The following is a 25,208-nucleotide window of genomic DNA, read 5'->3' as shown; positions in this document are numbered from 1 at the left end:
CTTAGTGTTTGGGTAATTGCCAGGTTCTTGTGGCCTAGTTTGGCCTCTGTTGGAAACAGGATGCTGGGCTTGATGGACCCTTGGTCTGACCCAGCATGGCAGTTTCTTATGTTCTTAAGCTGCGTTGGCAGTAAGTTTTGCGCCCAGAAAATGCGCGTTCAAATGCAAGCGAAGAGGAGAGTTCTTTCGGCATTGGTCAGTAAGAATGGAATTACATAGGGCGCCTTTGTCTCTAGCGGGACTCATTTATCTGTAGCCCTCTCCCTTGGAGGCTGACCCGGCACTTCCGGGTTCGCCCCCTAAACCCCAGACCACAACCGGCGGCGCGGTGCTTAGCCACGCGCTCCCCCGAAGGCTTTCCAAGCCCTAGCGCTGCACGCGGCTCGCCTTAGCGGCCCCGCCAGCTTGGCTTTACTTGCGGATTCGCGATGGCCACCGACGTCACTCTCGCTGGGTCCTAGGGGACTCCAGCACGGCAGCGGAAGCTGACGAAAGAGTTCCACGGCTCCCCCTCCCTCCGCTGCGGCGGCGGCCTCTTTTATCACCGCCCCCTCCCCGCCCAGAGCCCAACCCTGGCTCGATGTCAACAGCCGCAGCAGCGGGAGCACTCCCGCTGTAATGACAGTTTCTGGTCCACCTGCTCTCTTCTCCCTCGCTGACCCCCAAGGCGCTCAGCTCTGCCAGCTCCCTCCTACAGCCAAAATGAAAACTACCCCTGGTTCCAACTCTGCCTTTGGGGAGTGGGAGCTGCTGGTGAATATCTTATAGGCAGGAAGGAGCGGAACCTTTCTCTCGCTCCGTGTTGCAGTGGGGAGTAGGAGGCGGCAGGCACGCGAGGCTGTTTCCACGGTGAAGGTTTGGTGTATGCCAAGCAGAGCTGCCCTGGGATGTGGGAGTGGGCGGGTGGCGAAGCTGGGACGTGCAGCGGCGGGCTTCCTCCGTCTCTCCCCTTGCCCTCCATGGCTTCGGCTTCTGCCATCTGTATCGATGTAATGAAGCGCCTCTGGGATAGCCTGCGACGGGACCGACCTGGACCCAGCGGTGAGAGAAGGGAGGGGTTGGGTCCAGTGGTGAGTGGAGGAGAGGGACAGGGAAACGGGTCTGCAGAAGGAGGAAGGGAGCGTCCCGCTCTTTGCAGGCGATTTTCGACCTTTTGCTTTCTGGACTGTTTCTCTTCGCTCTTTCTTTTAGCGAACGAACTCCTGATAGGTCTGCCTACATAGTTTTCGCATCGTTTTTATATTGGTCCAAGAAATGGTAACAACCTGAAAAAAAGCCACTTGATCCCAATACTACTAGAACGATGCGAAAACTATGTACCTGAGTATTTGAGACCGCCTAGGTCCCTTCAGGCTTGAAGATCCCGTGTTTATTTAATAATTGATAGAAGAACCCACCTTCTTTCTTTTGTCCTTTTGTGCTTATTTCATAACGAATGATCAAGTAAAATAATGCCTTGTTAATTTTGAAGTTCCTTTTTAGAATACTGAAAGATCAGAATTCTGAAAACAAACTTCATAACTATTCAGGCACCTAAGAAAATTTGATCTTAAAACAATCAGATACCCATAGCCGAAGGAGGAGGTTTCTGCCTATATATGAAAATGTTAAATCGTCAGGGGCTAAACTTGATCTGGAATATCCTGCTAAATGTAGTCAAGCTCAAGGAAAATGTTTTTTTTTTATGATTGAGGGCAGCCTTTAGTAAACAAAATAAAGACAGCAGAAAGTTCCCAGTAACATTTGTTTTGACTTTCGAGTCAAAGAGCTGGCTGCTCTTTTGCACACTCCCTGTAATCTGGTGTTTTCATTGATTAAGTATCTCTGCTCATGGCCCTGAAACTATATTCCTTTCCTTTTTTTTTTTTTTTGGTTCAGTGGGATGCTAAATCCTAACTGATATATAAATATTTACTTCATATTTTTTATAATGAGCTATGAGCTATAAGCATCTTAACTGGGATGTTATAACACCATGGTACCACTCAAAACTCATTCTTGGTACTTAAACTGATTGTCAGTCCATAGGTTATCTGGAAGTAAACTTTAATTTTAGCAAGACAGATATTTTTTAGTTCAACAAGTTTCTCTTATGAAGCCAAGGAAAGTATCATGAATATTAAGATGTTTGTCCTTTAATCCAGCAAAAGTTTTAATAATTTTACAAATTCCTTTTTACTGGAAATTGTGGATATCCCCAAATAATCGTGCTTGCTTAAATTATTTTATAACATCTATAAAGGGTTTAATAATGTCTTATCACTGATAATGCATTAAAGTTGGAAGACTGGAAAAAGATTTTCACCGATTAATTTTATGGTATAGTCCCCCCCCCCCCCCCCCCTTTTCTTTTTCTTAACATTTGACCACAATCTCTGGAGGTTACTTATCAAAGGATAGCTCTAGTGCTATGCCACCCTAATTTTGTCTCTGTATTGTGGTTGCTTCCTCATTAATGTATCACCAGGTAAGAAATTCATTTGGTTCTAAATTACTCATGTTAGCCCAGCACAGAGTTGCTTAGTGCAAATGCTGGTATGGGTAGCAATATAGTAATAAATGAGCTACTGTAAATTTAGTTTTTTGAGAGGGTAAGAAAGTTCAGAGAGAGAGAAACAAAATGTCTCCTAGTCTAGTATACATATAGTTATTAAACATAACCACTAGTTTCTTGGAATGCTGTGGGAAGTGTTGCAAAATCTGATCACTCTGGCATACTTTGCCATTTCCCTGCAAAACTGCAGGAAATTGGTAAACCCTGCAAAGACTGACCATAGAAGGTAGGAGTGAATGCATGGGAGGCCCTTCCTTCTCAGTTCTTGCTCCCCTAGCCTGCTAGGGCTATCTCTCCTCTTTCTCCACCCCTTTCCTGTCAATCCTCACTTCTCCCATTTGTCCCAACAGCCAGCAACAGAAGTAGAACAGTGCTTTAGGGTGCATTGTCCTGAATCCTTTGGGGCCAGATTTAAGAATTGAAAGTCAGGATACCATAGAAATCTCTGTTCATATTGTCAATCTGTCTTCAGGCAACAGAGGAGGAGGGTTTGATGTGAATTGCTGCTTTCTATCTACTATCAAGAGGCATGAGAGAGAGAGTAATAAGACAGAAGGGACTGGAGTTAGGCAGAAGAAGAGAGAGAGGACTGGGTATGTTTGGGGGTGGGAAATAGGGAGGTGGCCACTGTAATGCTGATATTTGAAAAGAGCTCTGGGATGATTGGGGAAACCATAGACCAGGGCCTGATTTGTGCGAGGGTATGGAGTGGAACGGAGTTCCGGTACTTCATTTCAGACTTGAGAGGAATAGCAGCAGGGGTATTCTCTAGCTTCTCCCAACCACGCAGCATGCAGGGAAGAGAGGAAACTGGAAAAGATAAGCAGAGAAAAAACAATTTGTTCCCTAATCCAGACCCCCTTTTCCTTATTCCCCCTTTGTTGTCCATCCTTTTCCTCATATCTCTTTTGTTGTTCTCCCTTTTCTCCTAGAACAAGCAGGATGGTAGTCCTCACATATGGGTGACATCATCGAATGGAGCCCGGCACGGGAAACTTATGTCAAAGTTTCTGGAACTTTGAGCATGCCCTATTCCACGTATCCACGTGGGGTCCTTCTTCAGTCTCTCTTTCCATGGAGCTTTCACCTTGCTGTAGAGTGAGCTCGTGGCTTTTCTTTAGAAATTGTCTTTGAAAACTTTTTTCACTGTCCTTTTTGGGTTTCTGCATGAATTCATCGTACACTGGTCCCTCCTTGTTCCCTCTAGTTTCCCCAGTCAGGTTTTTCAGCAGTTCAGTAAGCCTTATTTCGTTTTCGTTCTCCCCCATGGTGGTGCCTTGGTGCCCGCTGGCATCGACCGTCTGCCGTCACTGTCTCTCGATTTTTCCCTTTCATTCATCATAGCCTCGTCCAGTTTCTGTTGGTGCCCTCAGTATCTGAGGACCATGGCCATCACGGACCCTCACAAGGTGTGTCTCCTCTGCCTGGGAGCATTGCACGATGCCGGGGTTGCTGCATGTGTGCCCAGATTGACCCCCCAAGGAATGTCGCACTCAAGATGGAGAAGTTTTTCGGGTCGAGGAAGTCCGAGGCATTGACACAAGCACTGGCGGCATTTGCACTGATGGACCTGGGAGCCGAACAGATGGATACTGGGCCATCAGTTCCAATGGCAGATAGGTGCGCCAGGGACCGGCCCCTGTCAGTATTTTCCAAGTCGAGGACATCTGGTTTGTTGTCATCAACCTCAGCACTGGAGAAAAATGGGGCCAAGCACAAAGGGAAGCCGAGGAAACATCGGTACCGGTTACCTTGGTTGCATGTTGCTGGGCTTGGGACAAATCCAGCACATGCCATGATGCCCCCAAAGCGACCCCATGGCAAGGAGTGCCCATTCTTCATTGATGCCGGGGGTCTGCGACAGTCTCCACCGGTCCTGGGACCAGTCACCATCCACCTCCGGGATCCAAGGAAGATTTGACTTCCCCTCCTGCCTCCCAGTCTGTTTTGGCATCGGCAGCTTTCGAGGAGGAACTGGAGCACAGGGTCCAGGTGGCGGTGCAGAGGGCATTGCAGGTCATCAAACCGGTGGCACCGACAGTGCTGGAACCGCTGCTGAAAGGCCTCAACGTGCTTATCGTTGTTTCCGACCCAGTTGGCCTTGGTTCCCGGGAGGCCATCAATGTTCAGTGGGGCACTGATGCTTCCCCTGACCAATACAGTGCTCGTTACCGGTTCCTCACGAGGAGGAAGCTCTGTTGAGGCTGGCAGAGACACCGAGGCCTACAGCCCCCCTGTCTAGGTTTGCTGGGGCCGGCACCGATGCTATCAATGCTTGTGCCTCTGGACAAAGGTCGAGCACCCAGGGCCCCATCCCCTGTGGACTATAGTAAGGATGGGGCTCTGTATGACCCCTGGGGAGATGACACTGCGGAATCCTCATCCGAGGACTTGGAGGGTCTCCCTTCAGTAAAATCTCCTCCAGATGAGTGAAGAAGTACTCCTCCAGAGGACCTGACATATGCAGGTTTTTTATACAGGTGATGGTGAAGTCCATCCCTTTTCAATTAATGACTGAGGAGGATACCAGGCATAAGATGCTGGAAATCCTCCACTTTGTGGAGGCCCCTAAACATATTGTGTCGGTCCCGGTGCATGAAATCTTTAGGGAGTTGCTGAGGATCTGGGAACACCCCCTCACAGTACCTCTTGGCAACAGGAAGACGGATGTGGTTTACCTCATCCAACAGGCTACCGGATTTGATGTCATACCCATCAGTAGTGGTCAAATCCGCTTTCAAGAAGGCCAGGCATGCTTTGACCCACGCCTTGGCACCCCCCAAGCAAGGATTATAGAGCGATGGATGATCTTGGGAGGAAAATGTTCCAAGGGGCCATGCTCATTGCCCACATTGCCTCTTACCAGCTCTACAGGAGCCAATACTCTTACTACCCCTACTACCCCTAACTTATCAGCTAGATATTCACTTGGATGCAGCTCCATCACTGCTTTCTACATTAATGGTGGGGGTGGAAAGGAAATAGAACCAAGAGCTAAGAGAAACAGATAAGTATGAGAGAAAAAAGTGTGTGAAGCTTGCTGGGCAGACTGGATGGGCCATTTGGTCTTCTTCTGCCGTCATTTCTATGTTTCTATGTTTCTAACCTCTGGAAGCAGGTGCAAGAGGCAGCCGAGCAACTGCCTCAACAGCAACAAGACCCCCTTCTTATCGCTGGTGCATCAGAGCTTGGAGTGTGGGAAATACGAGGTTCGCTCTTCTTCCAGTGTTTTTGAGACTGCAGCAAGTCTCTGCAGCGGGAATCTGTGTCCACAGAATGGCATGGCTGCAGGCCTTGGATCTCCGACCGGAGGTACAGGAAAAACTCTGTGAGGGACGTGGAGGTCCAATTGCGGGATCACCATGAGACTCAACAGCTCTCCGCCAGCACTTCTGATCTCCCTGCCTCAGCTAGGAGGTTCGCAAAGCAGGGTCAGAGGAAATCTTTCTACCACCAGAGGAAGTACTTTCCACTGGCCCCTCGCTCCCATTCGCAGAAGGTGAGCTCATGGGGCTGTACCAGGCAACAAAGAGCTCCCCAGCCAAATCTTGGGACAGGGTTTTGACTGGATCGTAGGGAGTATAAGCCAGCCACCTGTACTGGAGACGCTAGACCCCATAAGTCAGGGGCAGGCTACAATTCTTTGTAGATCGGTGGCCCAGCATAAGCTCGGACCAGTGGGTCTTGTCCATCGTCCGTCAAGGATACCAATTAAAACTATTAGGTGTCCCACCTAATTGCCCCCCCCATGCCCATTTTGGGGGCCAATAAAGCACCAGGAAGTACTATTTCAGGAGCTCTCCACACTCTTAACGGCTAGAGTGGTCTAGCTTGTCCCACTATGGCAAAGAGGGCAGGACTTCTACTCCCGGTACTTCCTGATTCCAAAGAGAACAGTGGGGACTCTGTCCCATCCTAGACCTAAGGACCTTGAACAGATGTCTCAGAAAAGTTCAGGATGGTTTTGCTGGGCGTCCTGATTTCCTTTCTTCAAAAAGGGGGCTAGCTATCTCAGGTTGTGGTGGGAAAACAGCACTTCCAGTACAGAGTGTTGCTGTTGGGTTAGCATCGGCCCCACGTGCCTTTACAGAATCTCTGGCCATGGTGGGGACGCACCTCCGCAGATAGGGAGTGCATGTTTTCCTGTACTTGGACAATTGGCTGGTTGAGCACCTCTCAGGGGCCGATCAGTTCTTGCCCTTGACCATCCGGGTGTTGGAGTCACTAGGGTTAGTCATCAACTACCCAAAGTCCCATCTCAGTCCGCACCTCATTTGGATTTCATAGGAGCCCTGCTAGACTCGGCTCAGGCAAACGTCTTCCTGCCAGGGTCCAGGGCGGTCACCTTGTCATCCACAGTGGCAGTGATTCAACAGAGCCAGCAGGTTTCAGCTTGGCACATGTTGAGGCTGTTGGGCCAAAAGGCCGCAACTGTCAGTGTTACTCCCTTGGCACGCTTACACATGCGCAGAGCCTGTGGACCCTGAGGTTGCAGTGGCGCCAGGCTACGCAGAACCTCTGGGCTCTCATCCGAGCCACACCGCCTCTCTAAGACAGTTTGTCCTGGTAGCGGGCTGTCTCAAATTTGGAATGGGGAATATCGTTCCAAAATCCCCCTTCCCAAATTGTCCTGACAGATGCGTCCACCTTGGGGTGGGGAGCTCATGTAGAGGGCTCTATACCAGGGCTTATGGTTCGCCCAAGAAGCATGGTGTCAAATCAACTTCCTGGCTCTCCAGGCAATCTGGTACGTACTACGGGCTTTCAGAGATTGGCCGTCATAAAAATTGTCCTATTACAAACAGACAATCAAGTTGGTATGTCAACAAGCATGGAGGCACAGGGTCATACCTCCTATGCTGGGAAGCAGTCCAGATCTGGTCCAGTGTCTTGGGTCCTTCCCAAGGGATGGTACTCATGGCCATGTATCTGGCCAGAACAGAGTATGTGTTAGTGGAAAGACTGAGTTGTGCCTCTGGGCAGGGGGTAACAAACCAGATCTGCCTCTGGGGAAACTCAAATGTGGACTTGTTCGCATCCACCTGCAACAGGAAGATGGCTCAGTTCTGCTCCCTGTACAGGTCAGACAGCAAACCAACTGGTTTGGCGTGTCTTCAGATTCCTCTAGTCACGAACACCCTCTCTTGAAGCTTGGAAGGACTGAGGGATTGTAATCCTCATAGCCCCTGTAAACCTCGGACTAATAAGACCAACGAAGACCAGCTCTAAGAGTCATAAAAGTGAGAAGTTCATTTATGGAGAAGTGTGTAAAAGTTCTCCAGGAATAGCAAGCAATACAAAGCAAGTGTCATATGCTCAAGCCTACACAGGGCTAATACTGCTAGTGCAAAGCATTATAAAGGGTTACCTTCAGCCAATCAACAGGTGTCTGCATTTGCCCACGTCTTATCCCTTGTCCCAATTAATAAATTTGTGCATGTGTACGTGCTCTGTTACATTGTTATTATTTGCAGAGAATGAGTCCAGTTAAGTTTCATTTCCTGAAGTATGATGTCATCTGTGCTGGCTGTTAATCCAGTAGGTTTTGTTTTGTGCTGGCTATTCATACATTCCACCCTTTGAAGGGTTTCTCCTAGGAACCCTTCACACCTATCTGCGTCGCACATCGCCTGTCTTAGGTTGTTCCGCCTGACCAAGGCTATTCCTTAGTGGCTAGAGACTTACCCATCCTAGTACCAATGTGCTCATTTTTCACAGATAGCTATTATAGGTGGTGGGGAATGGCATGTGGATGTCATTGGAATCAAGGAGCATCCGGTTCAAGGTTTCAGCTTGATTGAGCATGATCCGTGTGCTGGTCTGAGTTACCAATATTTCAGATACTTGATCGCGGCATCTTCGCAGGCAGATACAAAGGCATGGCAAGCAGAGGCAAACAGCAAGTCCCAGTAAGGCAATCGTACACATGGAGCCAATTAGAATTTTGAATCCTGAACCTAAACTAGAGAACCAAGATCCCAGGGATCCAAATGGATCACTGACATCAAGGCCTTTCCAGGTTTACACAGGGTCATGAGCAATTGTCATCATGTTTCGGGTGATCTCTTCAATTACTTCACCCTTGTCGTCTATTTGAAGACAACCGTTACTGAGGTTAAATTTCTCACATAGTCCTCCTTCTGAAGCCAGTATATAATCTAACACTAGACGGTTCTGGTAAATGGCATTCCGGAAACCCTTTTGCTGTGCAGCTAATATTCTCAGTGCTTTTGCAGTTTCATTAGTAATTATTTCAACAACAACTTGCAGTCTTATAATACGATTTACATGTAAATTGGAGTTCTGTAACCCCAAGAGCCATCCTGAGCCCAGGAGCCTGGGTCGTAATACGCTATAATTCGTTCTGGGGGCCATTCGTCATCTTTCCAATTACCTATCTTAAGGTCTCTTTTCTTGCGCTGTTCTGAATATGTACTATACAGGGGCATCCCTAGTTGTTGACCCATTTTTAGGGGGATTAAGAAAAAAAGAGGGGCGAATAGTACCTATGGTACAGGTTCCAAACCAATCGTCTGGCAAGGAGGCGTGTGTGTAATGTCCACATATCCAATATAATCCACGTGGGGCAGGCCAGGTAGTCGGGAGCTTGTGGGTCCCTATCAAGGAAAGGGGCTCCATGTCCCAGAGGGTGAGGTTTGGGACCACGGATGAGTTTGACCAATGGGTGTAAATGATGGTGGAGGGAGAGGTGTAGTTAAGGGTAGTCTGAGACATGCAAGAGGAATTGCCTACTGCCATGGTGTGGTCCACAGTATAGGGTCTATGGATACACCAGGTGGGTATTATGGAGTGGGCCAGTATTCATCGGGCTTTGCCAAACCGTGGGAGTAGAACAAGAGAGGAAGCATTGTGATATGGACCTATTCCATTCTTTGGCTTCCCATGGCCAGTTGTCTCCCATATTGGTACCACCACAGACATAACAGTTAGAAACATTAGGTGAGGTAGTAATGGCGTTTGCAAGGTCAATAAACAAGTTTTGAGTGGTCTGAGATACAGGGAAAGGTTCTTGAACATGCTGATAGATCATTCCGCTATTTTTAAGGAATTCTAATTGATTCTTGCGAGTAGTAACCTTCTGAATATAGAAGAGCCCTCTAGGGTCTGTTCCTGTGGCATAAATTCAGATACCGAAAATGTTACCCATTTATGGAGGAATTCAGATGGGTTGAAAAGGGTAAAATTAACCTTGTTACAGGTATTCAAGGCACAGTTTGACAGGCTTGGTACTAGCGACAAAGGAAGCAGATTTATAAGTAGTATGCCATTTGGCAAAGGCCACGCAATCCCAATAGGCACAATAAGAGTTGGCCTTACTTTCGGCACAGTGAGAGGTAGAGGAGCCTGTGTATGGCCATCTTTTAGGGCACACGTACTTATGGTTATGCATGTAGGTATGGTGCCAAGCCAAATCATTACCACATCTATAGGTCATATCCCAGGATGCGGGCAGGGTACATACTTCAAAAATGAGGGATACTGGCCTTTTGGTAGGAAGCAAAAGGGCAGATGCCATAAGTGGACCCTGAGGAGTTTCTCCTTTGTGGACTTGTATCCATTGTTGAGCGGGGGCTTCAGTAGGGTCAAAGCAGGTAATGGTAGCTGTGCCGGTAATGGTAGTCTGTACGGTACACACACTATACCGTGTAGAATTATGGGAACAATGTGTAACTGTCCCTGTACATTCATAACGGGATTTGTATAGCAGGGTGGAAGTTTTAGTCATACCGTCGATTGTAACAGAGATGCAAGCATCACAATTCGGATCAATGGGGCATGTGGGGAGTATACTGTTCCCAAGGGTTAGTACACAAAAGGATAAACATTATCGTGAGTTACAAAACTCGTATGCCAAACTGGAAATACAAAAACAAACTTATAGTAGTAAAGATGATAAACAGGACAAGAATAACACACATCCAGGTGTCAAAGGAAAAGAACAGGGGCCGATGAAACATTTTTAGTCCAACTTCTCAAATGAGGGCAATTGTCCTAAGTATCTGTGTCGCAGTCCGAATCTGTCAATTGTGGCTGTGGGCGTATGTCCTTAAGATGAGTCCACACTGTATCTTGGCCCAATTTAACAGCAGTTGGAGTGACAGCGGAAACGGGGAAAAGTCCTACGTACACGGGATCCTTCCAACTCTTGTGAGTGTAGTTCTTTCTCCACACTAAATCACCGACTTTCACGGAAGGGGAGTGTTCGGTGTTGCTTGACTGGTCACTGGAGGATCCTTGCTACCGACGTCTCGAATAGAAGGGATGAGGCCAATAAAAGAAGGTGGGCTCTGGAACGCGTCGCGGACCCACAGACGGCTGGAACGAGTCACAGCCTCTTGTGCACCACTTCAGGGTGCTGCTTACCGACGACAACTACGCTCGAGGCGTTGGGACAAAAGGTAGCGGGGGCGATTGCCACCTGCCCGGTACCAGAGACAGACCACCCGTAGAGGCTTGCGCGGGGGGGGTGTCGGGGGTGTCCCCGAAGTCACGGCACCAGATGTAAACCTCGGACTAATAAGACCAATAAAGACCAGCTCTAAGAGTCATAAAAGTGAGAAGTTTATTTATGGAGAAGTGCGTAAAAGTTCTCCAGGAGTAGCAAGCAATACAAAGCAAGTGTCATATGCTCAAGCCTACACAGGGCTAATACTGCTAGTGCAAAGTATTATAAAGGGTTACCTTCAGCCAATCAACAGGTGTCTGCATTTGCCCACCTCTTATCCCTTGTCCAATTAATAAATTTGTGCATGTGTACGTGCTCTGTTACTATGGGCAGAAGCCTCTTGTTATTATTTGCAGAGAATGAGTCCAGTTAAGTTTCGTTTCCTGAAGTATGTTGTCATTTGTGCTGACTGTTAATCCAGTAGGTTTCGTTTTGTGCTGGCTATTCATACACCCCTCATTGGCCAAATCAGATTTGGTTTCCACTTCTTTGGAAGTTGTCCATCTGGAAACCAGTTGGTCTGGGGACTTCCCCAGATCTCATCATGCAAGATCAGGGCAGACTGCAGCATCCCAAACTCCAGGCCCTGCTGCTCACAGCCTGGATGTTAGGTTAATCCTGTATTGCTCTATCTTTCTGAAGACGTCTCTGGTCCTGGTGGCTTCTAGAAACCCTTCTACTAGAAAGTCCTATGGACTGAAGTGGAGGAGGTTTTCTGTGTGGTGTGAGCAGAAGGCCCTAGATCTCTTCTGCCCCACGTAAAACTGCTTGATTGTCTTCTACGCCTATCGGAGGCTGACTTGAAAACCAACTTTGTTAGAGTTCATCTAAGTGCAATTGGCACATACCACCAAGGTGCAGATTGTACGCCCATCTCTGTACAGCCATTAATTGTATACTTTATGTGGTGCCTCTTTCAACTGAAGCCTCCCCTAAGGCCTTCCGCCATGTCTTGGGACCTCAGTGTGGTATTAGCTCAGCTGATGAAAGCTCCTTTTGAGCCGCTGTGCTCCTGTGACCTGAAGTACCTGACCTGGAAGGTCATATTTTTGGTGGCGGTCGCTTCAGCATGCAGAGTCAGCGAGCTCTAGGCCTTGGTGACTTATCCACCTTATACTGTTTTATCATGATAGGGTGGTCTTGCGTATGCACCCTAAGTTCCTGCCTAAAGTGGTGATGGATTTCCATCTTACCCAGTCAGTTGTCCTGCCAACATTCTTTCCCAGGTCCCATTCGCACCAAGGCGAACGAGCCCTGCACAGTTTGGATGGCAAGAGAGCCTTAGCCTTCCTTCTGGAGCGGTCAGGAGCCCATAGATAGTCCACCCAACTTTTCATTTCCTTTGATAGGAATTGATTGGGAGTTGCTGTTGCCAAACAGATATTATCCAATTGCCTAACAGATTGCATCTCCTTATGTTATGTCCAGGCAGGACAGCATCTTGGGGGTCATATCAAGGCTTTTTCTGTCAGAGCCATGATAATGTCAGTGGCCCATTTGTGAGCAGTTCCCATGGAGGAGATCTGCAAGGCTGTGATGTGGAGTCTCTCTACACACTTGCATCTCACTACTGTCTGGATAGGGATGGCTGACGTGACAGTAGGTTTGGTTAGTCTGTCCTTCAGAATCTCTTTGATATGTAGAACCCAGCTTTCCCTGCCTAGGGCCCATAGGTTTCAGGCTGTCTCCCCCTCTGTTACCAACAGCACTGTGGTTGTTGTGCCCATTGGCATCTGGTTGGTGCTTGCTGGTCCCCTTTTGCTTTGGGGAGCAGCCTGTAGCTAGGGATTCACCTATGTGTGAGGACTACCATCCTGCTTGTCCTAGGAGAAAGCAGAGTTGCTTACCTGTAACAGATGTTCTCCTAGGACAGCAGGATGTTAGTCCTCACGAAACCCAACTGCCACCCCGCAGAGTTGGGTTTCTCATTTTTTTTGTTTAATGTTATTGTAATTCTATGTTATGAGACTGAAGAGGGACCTTGCATGGACACTTGGAATAGGGCATGCTGGGCATGCTCACTATGCTCAGTCAAAGTTCCAGAAACTTTGACATTGACATTGTTTTTAGTACCAGGCTGCATCTGATGATGTCGCCCATGTGTGAGGACTAACATCTGCTCTCCTACATATCAGGTTCATAAAAGTTTTTTCTTGAAATATTTTTATAGCCAGTTTAAAATTCCTAGATTTACTTAATCACAAGCCCCAAGGTATGTATAGTCCAGGGCAGTGGTTCTTAACCTATTTTCTGTTGGGATATACCTGACAGATGGGTCTCACAAGCATGACACACTGAACACATGACCATCATGGGTCTAAATGTAAACATACACTCTGCTTCCACAGGACCCCCCCACCCCGTGACCCCCAACAATGCATGCAGAGCAGAACTAGGACATCCCCCATTCAACACACCATACAAAAAAGATATTTCTGGTGTGACCTCAGTAACAGCAACAAAAACTCTGTCCTACCAGGTGCAATAGCCCTTATGAAAAGACAGCAGTTCACCACCAATGCATGTCCTATTGAGAAAACACAACAAGACTGATACAAATGTCTACATGTTAGTAAAATACCTCACCTTGGTCGCACACACAGAGGCATCCTGCACCAAGTACAGAAAGACCACAAATTACAAATAAGGAGACAGATGGAATGGAAATCCAAAAATGCCACTTTGCTTGCAGTGCAAACCTGAAGAAATAGAAACAGAAATATAGCACCTAACACTCCCAGGATCTGCAATAATACACACAAACAAATCTGTACAAAGTTACACCTGTATTATGGAACACACTCAAACAGTCACAACCCAACCTATGAAATATTAAACCACCAGTGCACTTCTTATTAGGAAAACAGAACAAGCCAAGCTAATGTAGATCCCTACTTGGAAAGTACAAGCTTGCAGAATACCCTTACCTGGGTCACACATGCAGAACACAGACAGACCCTCACCAAATACAGGACCATAAAGCTAATGGTTTTGTTTTCCATTGTTGCACTGCATACAGAGTTTGGCTTCTTGTTGTTTCCGGTTCAGTTTTTGTCTGCACATTTCTTTGTACATTCCTCAAGAAATATAAAATAATTGTAAAACTATACTAATAAAGAGAATATGTTTCAAAACAAATGAACAGAATATTATCCAATAATTACAAACTCATAAAAATTATTAAAAATTCTCCAAACACAAAATATTTAAAAACAGCAGACACATCACATAACACCCACAGGCCGATACAGTAAAGTGCGGCCGCGGTTACCCTGCTTCTAACCCGCTTTCTACTCACAATTTGGCTGCGTTAGTCCTACCTGCGATTCACTATCCCTTTTAACCCATCCTTACTGCCTCTTTAAATCTACGGGTAACCCTTTCCACCCGCGGCATGTATATGAGATGTAAACGATCGGATTAGCTATTCCCTCCCATACAGTAACGTGCGCCCCGATTATCGCTTTTTAAACCTGAAGTTTTGCCGCGCGTTTAACCTGCTAATTTACCACCTACCCCTACCCCTGCGTTAGTGTGGAGTGTCAGGCAAGCCGAGACGAAATTTCACGGGCCACGGAGCAGCCCTAGCCAGCCCCGCTTTACTGCCTGACCCCCTATCTCCCTGGAACAAGACCGAAGTGAATCGGGCAAACTTTCTGCTAGCCCCCGCTCACTTGCCCTGGCCGCGTCCATCTCCCGCGCTGACAGTGCGGGAGCAGCCCCAGTCCTCTCTCCCCTCCTCCCGGGGACAGCCGGCGGCGAGAGCGGCTTCAGCAGCCCGGGGCGGATCGGGCGCTCCCCATGGCTCCCTATTCTCTAAAACGTAATGAGTGCACGCCGTGACCTCGGACGTCGCACGCCGTGACCTGAGCGCCCGGCTGGACGTCCGAGGTCACGGCGTGCACTCATTACGTTTTAGAGAATAGGGAGCCATGGGGAGCGCCCGATCCGCCCCGGGCTGCTGAAGCCGCTCTCGCTGCCGGCTGTCCCCGGGAGGAGGGGAGAGAGGACTGGGGCTGCTCCGGAGCTGTCAGCGCGGGAGATGGACGCAGCCAGGGCAGGTGAGCGGGGGCTGGTGGAAAGTTTGGGGGGAGTTAGGGGGTCAGTCAGCCCTTCTCCTGTATCCACTTCCTGGTACCTGTCATTTGAAATGACAGGTACCAGTGCACCCAGGATACTGTATAGGCGCTGTATTGCGCCTATACAGTAAAATGGATTGCGCTTCCGGGATGCACCTTGCATTTGCATGCCATTTAAATACAGTATCGAGCGGTATGTGTTTCAAACTGTGCGTGCGGCAAACGCGGGTGTGCCCGGCCCTAACGCACCCCTTTCTACCGCACCTTACTGTATCGGCCTGCCAGTAATTAAAATTTATTTATTTTTATTTTAATTACAATTTTTTTATACCGCTTCTTCACAGGAAATTCTTGAAGCGGTTTCCATAAAAACATACATAATAAAATAAGATATACAGCATACGTAATAAAAATAAGATCTACAACAGTACAAATAAGTCAATAACTTAAAATAAGGTGATACATTTCTTATTAAAAAAAAAAAGTTACATGAACTCGAATCAGAGCTGTAGAAAAAGGGACCTTAATCAGGAATTAAATGGCTAAATGGCAAGCTGCACAAATAGGCCTTTAGTTTCTTTTTAAATTCTTTAGAGGTGGATTCAAGCCTTAAGGAATCAGGGCAAGAATTCCATAATATAGGACCTGCAACCATGAAGGCGTGCTTTCTTGTTTAATCTGGCTAGTTTTATAGAGGATACTTCAAGGAGATTTTTGTTTAGTGAACGAAGATGACGAGTTTGTTGATGAATATGTAAGCTTGAACATAACCAAACTGATGAAGTATTATAGAGGAGATTGTGGATTGTCATAATGATTTTGTATTAGATGCGGTAGGAAACAGGTAGCCAATGTAACGAGGAAACAATGGGCATTATGTGATTGCGATGGTTTGGTCAACCAAAATGCATGCAGCAGCATTTTGGATCAGTTGAAAGGGGTGGATAGCAGTAGCTTGGAGACCTAAGTATAAATCATTGCAAGAATGAGGGCCTGTAATACGGTTTAGAAGTCATGTGGATATAGTAGCAGTTTAAGGCATTTTAGTAGATGAATCTTGAAGAATGACATTTTAACCAAAACAGAAATATTGTGAGACATGGATAAAGTTGAGTCAATGGAGATATCAAGATTACGGACTTTCATTATGATGGGAATAGTATAGTATAGTATAGTATATTGTCAAAGTGAAGGTGAGTAGGAGAACGACATAAGGACTGTGGAATAGTGGACAGGTGTAATATCTCAGTTTTTGAGGGGGTTGAGTTTGACTGACTGTTGTGGGCTAACCAGATATTAATAGTTGATATATAGTTTCACAAAAGAAAGTATATATGACCAGGCATTGCTATAAGGAACAAAAATTGAATATCATCAGCATAGATTTTAAAATCTACGCCTAGACCTGCCAGAAGGTGACACGAGAAGGAGATAAATGTTAAACAGAATGGCTGATAATGATGATCCTTGAGGAATGCCAGATGGAACAGTGTATCACTTGGAGTAATGAGTACCTATATTTATTTGTTGGGGACGATTAGTTAGGAAGGATCTAAACTAGTTGAGAACTACACCAGTAATACCAATTGATTGAAGACCTGTTAGCAATGAGTGATCGATGGTGTTGAATGCAGTTGAGATATCTAGTAAAACTAAAATATCTGTATTTGAATCAAAACCTCTAATAATTGTGTCGAATGAGGATATAAGTAAAGTTTCCATGCTGTATCCTTTCCGGAAACTATGCCAATTGGGGTGAAAAATGGTATTCTCGCTGATGTATTCAGATAGTTGGTGCAGAATGACTGATTCAAAATAATTTTTGCAAGTGAGGTTAGTATAGCAATTGGCCGTAAGTTATTAAAATCAGTGGCATCTGAATTTTTTTTTTCTTAGAAATGGGTAGGATGGAAATTTGTTTTAATTGATCAGGAAAAATACCTGAGTTGAGGGAAACGTTTACAAGATGAACTCAAGTTGGAGCAAGTTATTCTTCAGCAGCTTTTAAAAGGTAACCTGGGCAGGCATTGAAGTGGCTAGATGAAATTTTCATTTTGGATATAATATGGGCGATGGAGGGGATAATGTTATCAAAAGTTGACCAGGTGCTGGTGACTAAAGGTAAATTTGAGTTAGGTATTGGTAGATGAGAAAATTGTTTTGAGATATTCATAACATTCAGGCCGATACAGTAAGGAGCGGTAGGAAGAGCTGCGTTAGTGCCGGGCGCACCCGTGGTTGCCGCACGCACAGTCCGGCTCACCTACCGCTCGATACTGTATTTAAATAGCTTGCAAATGCAAGCTGCGTCCAAGAAGCGTCCGTGAAGCGTTAGGCCCGCGCAACCCATTTTACTGTATAGAGCGCTATACAGTATCCTGGGTGCGCTGGCCTAACGCTTCACGGACATGCTGGTATCTGTCATTTCAAATGACATTTGAAATGACAGATACCAGCATGTCCGTGAAGCGTCCGTGAAATGACAGATACCAGCATGTCCGAGAACCGTCCACTTCCTGGTACCTGTCATTTCAAATGACATTTGAAATGACAGGTACCAGGAAGTGGACGGTTCTCCTTTGCTCGGGATTGCCAGTCCTCTCTCCCCTCTTCCCGAAGCAAGGCGCGTAAAGCAGCCTTGCTTCGGGAGGAGGGGAGAGAGGACTGGCAGTGTAAAGCAACGAAGTGACTTACTCTTCTTGCAGCCCCCCTCCGGAGACGGACATCGGCGGAGATGGACTGCGGCTCCCCTGCCTCCCGGAGCTCGTGACGTCATGCCTTGAGCGGCCCAATTGCACGCACAGGGGCCGCTTTCGCCCGTGCAGGCATCCATCTTCGCCGGCAGCTCCGGGAGGCAGGCTTTACGCGCCTTGCTTCAGGAGGAGGGGAGAGAGGACTGGCAATCCCAAGCGTAGGAGAACCGTCCACTTCGTTGCTACTTTTTTTTTTCGCTTTTTCGCTTTTTTCCGCTTTCGTTGCTTCGGGAGGAGGGGAGAGGACTGGGGCTGCCCCGGAGACCAGCACCCATGGACGCGGCCAGGGCAGGTGAGCGGGGGCTGGGGGAGTTTGCCGCCTACCCTTACCCCTGCCTCTAATGCAGGGGTAAGGGTAGGCGGTAAGTTAGCAGGTTAAATGCGCGGCAAAATGGCAGGTTAAAAAAGCGATAGTCGGGGCGCGCGTTACTGTATGGGAGGGAATAGCTAATTCGATCGTTTACATCTAATATACATGCCGTGGGCAGAAGGGGTTACCCGGTGATTTAAAGAGGCGGTAAGAATGGGTTAAAGGGGATAGTGAATCGCAGGTTGGACTAACGCAGCCGAAAAGTGAGTAGAAAGCAGGTTAGGAGCAGGGTAACCGTGGCCGCACTTTACTGTATTGACCTGTTAGTTCTTAAAGAAATCGGCTATGTTATTACAGACTAAATTGTCAATGAACGTAAAAGTATTTGTTTTTTGAGTTGTTAAAGATTTTACTATGTTAAAAAGGATATTTGGATTACCATTCACAGCTTGTATTTTATTTGCCTAATCATTTCTTCTTTGCAAAGTTAATTTGTTTCCTGTATTTGTTCAAGCAGGAGTAAAACATGTTTGTACAATTGGTTGTAGAATGTTTACACCATCGTTGTTCATGGTGCCGTAGTTCAGTTTTTAATTTTTGCAATTGTGGAATGTACCAGAAGAATTTGATTTCTTTTTAACATAGCAAACTTTTTTTGCAGCAATCGCATCTAAAGTCTGAGTTAGGGCAGTGTTCCAAGTAGTCATTGAATAATTGATGTCGTCATCTGTTAAAGTAGGTAGATTAGGTGATATGTTTTCAATAAAGAGATCTGGACTGATCATCCTTTTCTTAATTTAGGATTGTTCATTGTAAACAAGTTTTGTTTTTTTGCATGAGATGTTATTAGAAAAGGAGATTAGAGAATGGTCTGACCAGGGAACAGATTGAAAATTAAACTTAATCGATGGCATATGAATGAATTGGGAATTACAAAAAATTAGGTCTAGTGAGTGACCATGTCTATACGTCAATTCATGAATCAACTGCTCCCAGCCTAAGCCAGCCATAGCCTCTAGAAAAGAGGAGACAGTGGGAGGAGGAGGAGAAAGATTTATGTGGAGATTGTCTCCAAGAATAGTTTGAGAAAGGTCTACTGGAAGGGAGGCCAAGGTTTCAAGTAGAGGAAATAGGTCTGAACTTATCAAGCCAGGAGGACAGTAAACAACAGAAAAGTTAGCACTAGAAGTTGAAATTAACATGATTTCTTATGGGGGTTTAGAGATCAAGGCTTTTTTACGAGGGAGTATGGAAGCCTTGATAACAGCTAACAGTTCTGCTCCTCGATGGTTAGATCTAGCTTCAAAAAAGAAAATATAATCTGGTGGGCATAAATTATTAAGAGTGATAGGATTCAGTAATAAACTGTCTGGTTTATTAATAGAAATTAAATCATAGATGATTAGGACTTTTTTCCTTACAGATTGTGCATTAATTAGTAATAAAGATAATGTAGATAGTATCAATATTACTGAATAGGCGAAATAAGACATAAGGCATTCTTGAAACAGGATTTGGTTTTTGACAAAAATGACAAAGGTCACCATATCTACTGTTACCGGTCACAGTCTGTATTTCCAAGATGATAATAAAAAGAGGAAACAAATAAAGAGGCAAGATAAAATTGTTGTTGTTCTGATGTCCAGATCAAGAAAAATCAACTTAAAATGCATCTTAACTTACCCTCTCCAGCAACTCTCCTACTTCTTTCCCTTGCAGTCCAGTAGCTTACACCAGAAGCAGCAGGGGCTGCTGAAGCTCAGTACTCATGGCCCTCTTCCTTAGGGCCCAAGACCATTCTCTTTCTGTTTTTTACACACATACACACACAAAAGTCACACCAACACACACACACACACGCACACGTCAGCTCCCTGACCACTCTCTCACGGTCATCACCTTGACCAATCTGTCTTTTTCACACAGTCAACTCCCTGACTAATTTCTCTCTCTCTTATATGCACACTAGTCACCTCCCTGATCAGTTTCTCCCTCAATCACACACATTCTCTCTCTCACACACACATGCTGGCTTGCTCTTAATTTCACTCACTTCCCCCTCAGCACACTGGGAGCTGCAGCAGCCTCCTGCAGCCCAAGAAACAAACACATTGGCTGCTGGGACTAACGCTGCAGATCGTCAGATGTTTTTCCCCAGGCCTTCGCTGCTCCTCGGCCTGATGCTGCTATTACTTTTGAATGCAACATGGCCCTTTCTTTTTGTCTTGTGCCCCACTGAGCATCACTCCCTCTTCCGGGCCACAGAGGGGCAGGAAGAAGAAAAGGCCATGCTACAGTTGCTAACTCCCACTAATACTGGTGCCATTCCCATCTGGGCTTGAGCATGCTGACATCCCAGATGGCACAGTAGCAGTGAAAGGATGTCTGCACTCAGTCTCTCCCTGAATGGGAAGAGAAGAGCAGCCACATCAGTGGGAGTGCGTGACACGCTGGTCAACTTGTTTATTTAGGAAGAATGTAATTCCAATATTTAAAAAGGGCTCCAGGGGTGATCCAGGAAACTATAGTTCCTGTACGTACCCAGATCAGTCCAGACGGTGGGTTTAGCCTCCTTTCCCACTGTCTGGACTGATCCGTGTACTACAGGAACGAAAATTAACAGGTAAGAACTAATTTTCCTTTCCTGTACGTACCCGGATCAGTCCAGACAGTGGGAAAGGAGGCTCAACCCACCGTCTGGACTGATCCGTGGTACTACAGGAACGAAAATTAACAGGTAAGAACTAATTTTCCTATCAGTGAGCCTGACTTCAGTACCGGGAAAAATAGTGGAAACTATTCTAAAGGTCAAAATCACAGAGCATATAGAAAGACATGGTTTAATGGAATACAGTCAACATGGATTTACCCAAGGGAAGTCTTGCCTAACAAATCTGCTGCATTTTTTGAAGGGGTTAATAAACATGTGGATAAAGGTGAACCGGTAGATGTAGTATATTTGGATTTTCAGAAGGCATTTGAAAAAAGTCCCCCATGAGAGGCTTCTAAGAAAACTGAAAAGTCATGGGATAGGAGGCGATGTCCTTTCGTGGATTACAAACTGGTTAAAAGACAGGAAACAGAGAGTAGGATTAAACGGTCAATTTTCTCAGTGGAAAAGGGTAAATAGTGGAGTGCCTCAGGGATCTGTACTTGGGCCGGTGCTTTTCAATATATTTATAAATGATCTGGAAAAGAATATGATGAGTGAGGTAATCAAATTTGCAGATAATACAAAATTATTCAGAGTAGTTAAATCACAGGCGGTTTGCGATAAATTGCAAGAGGACCTTGCGAGACTGGAAGATTGGGCATCCAAATGGCAGATGAAATTTAATGTGGACAAGTGCAAGGTGTTGCATATAGGGAAAAATAACCCATGCAGAAGTTAGATGATGATAGGTTCCATATTAGGAGCTACCCACAAAAAGATCTAGGAGTCATAGTGAATAATACACTGAAATCGTCAGCTCAGTGTGCTGCAGCAGTCAAAAAAGCAAACAATCAGGCCAATACAGTAAAACCCACGGGAGAGCCGGTGCTCTGAGGCGAATGCCCGCTCTCCTGACACACGCACAGGCCACTCTCCTGTGTGTGCGATTTAGTATGCAAATGAGGGCCCGTGGTAAAAAGAGACACTAGCGCGTCCCTAGCGCCTCTTTTTGACAGGAGTAGCGGCTGTCAGCGGGTTTGACAGCCGATGCTCAATTTTGCCGGCGTCTGTTCTCAAACCCGCTGACAGCCATGGGTTTGGAAAACGGACGCTGGCATAATTGAGCATCTGTCTTCAGACCCACGGGCCGGTTTAAAATTTTTTTTTTAATTGTTTATTTTTTTTAAATTTTGGGGCCTCCGACTTAATATCGCTATGATATTAAGTCGGAGGGTGTACAGAAAAGCAGTTTTTACTGCTTTTCTGTACACTTCCCCGGCGCCGGCAGAAATTAACGCCGGCATTTGGGCAGGTGTTAATTTTTGAAAGAAATGTGCGGCTTCGCTGCACATTTTGCTTGCTGGATCGATTGGGAATAACTAATAGGGCCATCAACATGCATTTGCATGTTGCGGGCGCTATTGGTTTTGGGGGGGGGGGGGGGTGGCCGCACGGTTTCGATGCACTATTACCCCTTACTGTATAAGGGATAAAGCTAGCGCGTTGAAAACGCGCGGCCAAACCCGGGCTAACAGTGCGCTCTACTGGAGTGCACTGTACTGTATCGACCTATAAGTTAGGAATTATTAGGAAGGGAATAGTGAATAAAACGGAAAATGTCTTAATGCCTCTGTATCAGTCAATGGTGAGACTGCACCTTGAGTACTGTGTATAGTTCTGGTCACCGTATCTCAAAAAACATATAGATGCACTGAAGAAGGTACAACGAAGGGCGACCAAAATAAAGGGGATGGAACAGCTCCCCTATGAGGAAAGACTGCAGAGGTTAGGGCTGTTCAGCTTGGAGAAGAGACGACTGAGGGTGGATATGATAGAAGTCTTTAAAATCATGAGAGGTCTAGAATGGGTAGATGTAAATCGGTTATTAACACTTTTGGATAATAGAAGGACTAGGGGGCACTCCATGAAGTTAGCAAATAGCACATTTAAAACTAATCAGAGAAAATTATTTTTCACTCAACGCACAATTAAGCTCTGGAATTTGTTGCCAGAGGATGTGGTTAGTGCAGTTAGGGGTACATTTTAAAACACAGCGCGCGCGTGTACTTTTGTTCGCACACCAAGCGCGAACAAAAGTACGCCGGATTTTATAAGATATGCGCCTAGCCATGCGTATCTTATAAAATCTGGGGTCGGTGCGCACAACGGGGTGCACATTTGAGCAACTTGCGCGCGCCGAGCCCTGTGCGCGCTGCCCATTTCCTCCGCCTCCCCCCACCTTCCCCCCCACCTCTGTCGCACAAGTTACGCCTGCTGGGCCGGCTGCCGCGTGCCATGATCCGGTCTGGGGGCTGGTCCGGAGGCCACAGCCACGCCCCTGGAACGCCCCCGGGCCGAAATCACGCCCCCCGATGACGCGCCGACCACGTCACGCCCCCGACATGCCCACCCCAAAAAAGCTCCGGGACCTACGCGTGTCCTGGGGCTTTGCGCGCGCCGGAAGCCTATGCAATATAGGCTCGGCACGCACGGGGCGTTTTAAAAGGGTTACGTGCGTACCTTATGCGCATATCCCTTTTAAAATCCGGCCCTTAGTGTAGCTGGGTTTAAAAAAGGTTTGGATATGTTCGTGGAGATGTCCATTAACTGCTATTAATCAAGTTGACTTAGGGAATGGCAACTACTACTACTGGCATCAGTAGCATGGGATCTTCTTAGTGTTTGGGTTCTTGCCGGGTTCTTGTAGCCTGGTTTGGCCACTGTTGGAAACAGGATGCTGAGCTTGATGGACCCTTGGTCCGACCCAGCATGGCAATTTCTTATGTTCTTATGTTGTTGAATTTCTATTGATGATTTCTTTTTAGCCTTTTCTGGAAAATCATACTTTTTTTTTTTCCCCTCCAGGTTTACTTGTAGGGTCCATGATTTGCAGTAGGGCTCTAGCAGGTTTAGTTTCTCTTGTAGCCCCTTCTTTGGTGGGGCACAGAATGACCAAATCATCTGTACATAGCAGGCATTTGACCTCTTGAGTCATTTAGTTTTAGCCCTGGAGCAGAGGCAGCAGTAGAGGCCTGGGATATCTCAAGAGACCAGTCCTCCTCGCCTGTTCTTTGCAGGCTGTCTGGGAGGGGAGAGAAACAGACGAAGTGGAGTGGAATTAGGTAACAGAACGGTTCTGCTCTGGGGGAAAACTGGAGAAATAGTGGCTATAGTAGCAAAATGTATTGTATCCTGCTACAAACTAGAAACTTGATCTGAACAGGGACAATATGGGCCAGCATCAGAACCTGGAAATTGGCCTTGTCTCCCTGTAATTTTATCTCAGTTATCACTATTTTGTAATATTTTTCTTTTTACTTTAACCCTTTTATGTATCACTTGCAAACACTAAAAATTGCCATGCCAATAAAGTTATCTGAATTTGTGTGCTCTAACTTGTCTCATTCCCTTCACTTGCCTGGGGCCAGGAAGGCCTAGAGCAGGAAGCAGAGGGATGTTCTCTGCTGAATGAGAGGCCGTCATGGGGGAGAGCCCTGGAGTCACAGAAGAAGGATAGTGCTGGGTCATCCCTGAGTGAAAAACTAGAAAGAGAGATTGTGTGGACCTCTGCCCCTGTCCCTCCACACCAATTCTAGGGATGACCACAACTGAAAATTTCCCCAGTCTGTTCCTTACTGGGACCTGGTGCAGAGGCATGTGTGGGGAAGGGGAAGCCTCTGCCATGAGTAGGCACTGGGAGCTCAAGACTGGACCTGCCTGCTGATATTACCACTGCTGCCATTGAAGAAGGGACTGAGGGATATTAAAGATCAGACAAGTTGGGGGCGAAATGAGGGGAGGGAGATGCTGGGTAATGTGGACAGAACATGGAGGAGAAAGAACGGGAGAAGTTCGAGAACTTCTGGTGATGACGTAGCGGAGTTGGAAGTCTGGGGGGAGAGCTCTGCGCATCCCTCTCCAAAATTTGCGGTTTTTATCTACTTTAATGTCCCATTTTTATGTTTAAGTGGGAGAACCTGGTAACAGTGGTGAATGGGGTAGTGCAGAGCTCTGAACCGGGTGGTGTAATGGCGAGGGATGCGACACAGAATCACTCGCAGTGCAGTGGAACGCTGGGGCAACACATTCAAAATGGTGACCTTGCCCAAAGCTCCTAAAACTCTGGCAAGCGTGTCCACAGAAGTGCTCCAACAAATTTCTAATAGTGTCACCATGGCCCTCGATGACTGGTTCATTAAAATACAAACCTCCATGGAGGAAATAAAAAATACCATTGAGGGGCAGTCTCAATGCCTGGTCCAAGCAGAACAGCATCTCTCAGACCACAGAGACCGGCTTGTCTCAGCTGAGCAACAAGTGAGGGAGCTGCAGGCCCAACAAATAATACTCTTGGACAGGCTCAAGGACCAAGAAAACCGATGCCGCAAGAAC

The 25,208-nt window shown here is 46.6% G+C and overlaps 1 protein-coding gene across 5 annotated transcripts in view; it reads left to right on the top strand.

Moving 5' to 3' along the window:
- The window catches only part of LOC115095299 (probable palmitoyltransferase ZDHHC1), a 172,517-nt gene that overhangs the window by 20,695 nt on the left and 126,614 nt on the right, over positions 1-25,208 (top strand). The window contains exon 1 of one of the 5 annotated variants that reach the window (XM_029608799.1): positions 342-753. The exons of 2 other annotated variants lie outside the window; for them this stretch is intronic. In XM_029608799.1, the coding sequence (XP_029464659.1) occupies positions 619-753 (135 nt within the window). In that variant the 5' untranslated portion in view covers positions 342-618. 2 more of the 5 variants (XM_029608794.1, XM_029608798.1) reach the window with 2 other exon arrangements.

This window comes from Rhinatrema bivittatum, chromosome 7 (assembly GCF_901001135.1).
Source record: "Rhinatrema bivittatum chromosome 7, aRhiBiv1.1, whole genome shotgun sequence".
NCBI lineage: Eukaryota > Metazoa > Chordata > Amphibia > Gymnophiona > Rhinatrematidae > Rhinatrema > Rhinatrema bivittatum.
The sequence above is the reverse complement of the archived record's forward strand: the minus strand, read 5'-3'. Positions and strand labels throughout refer to the sequence as shown.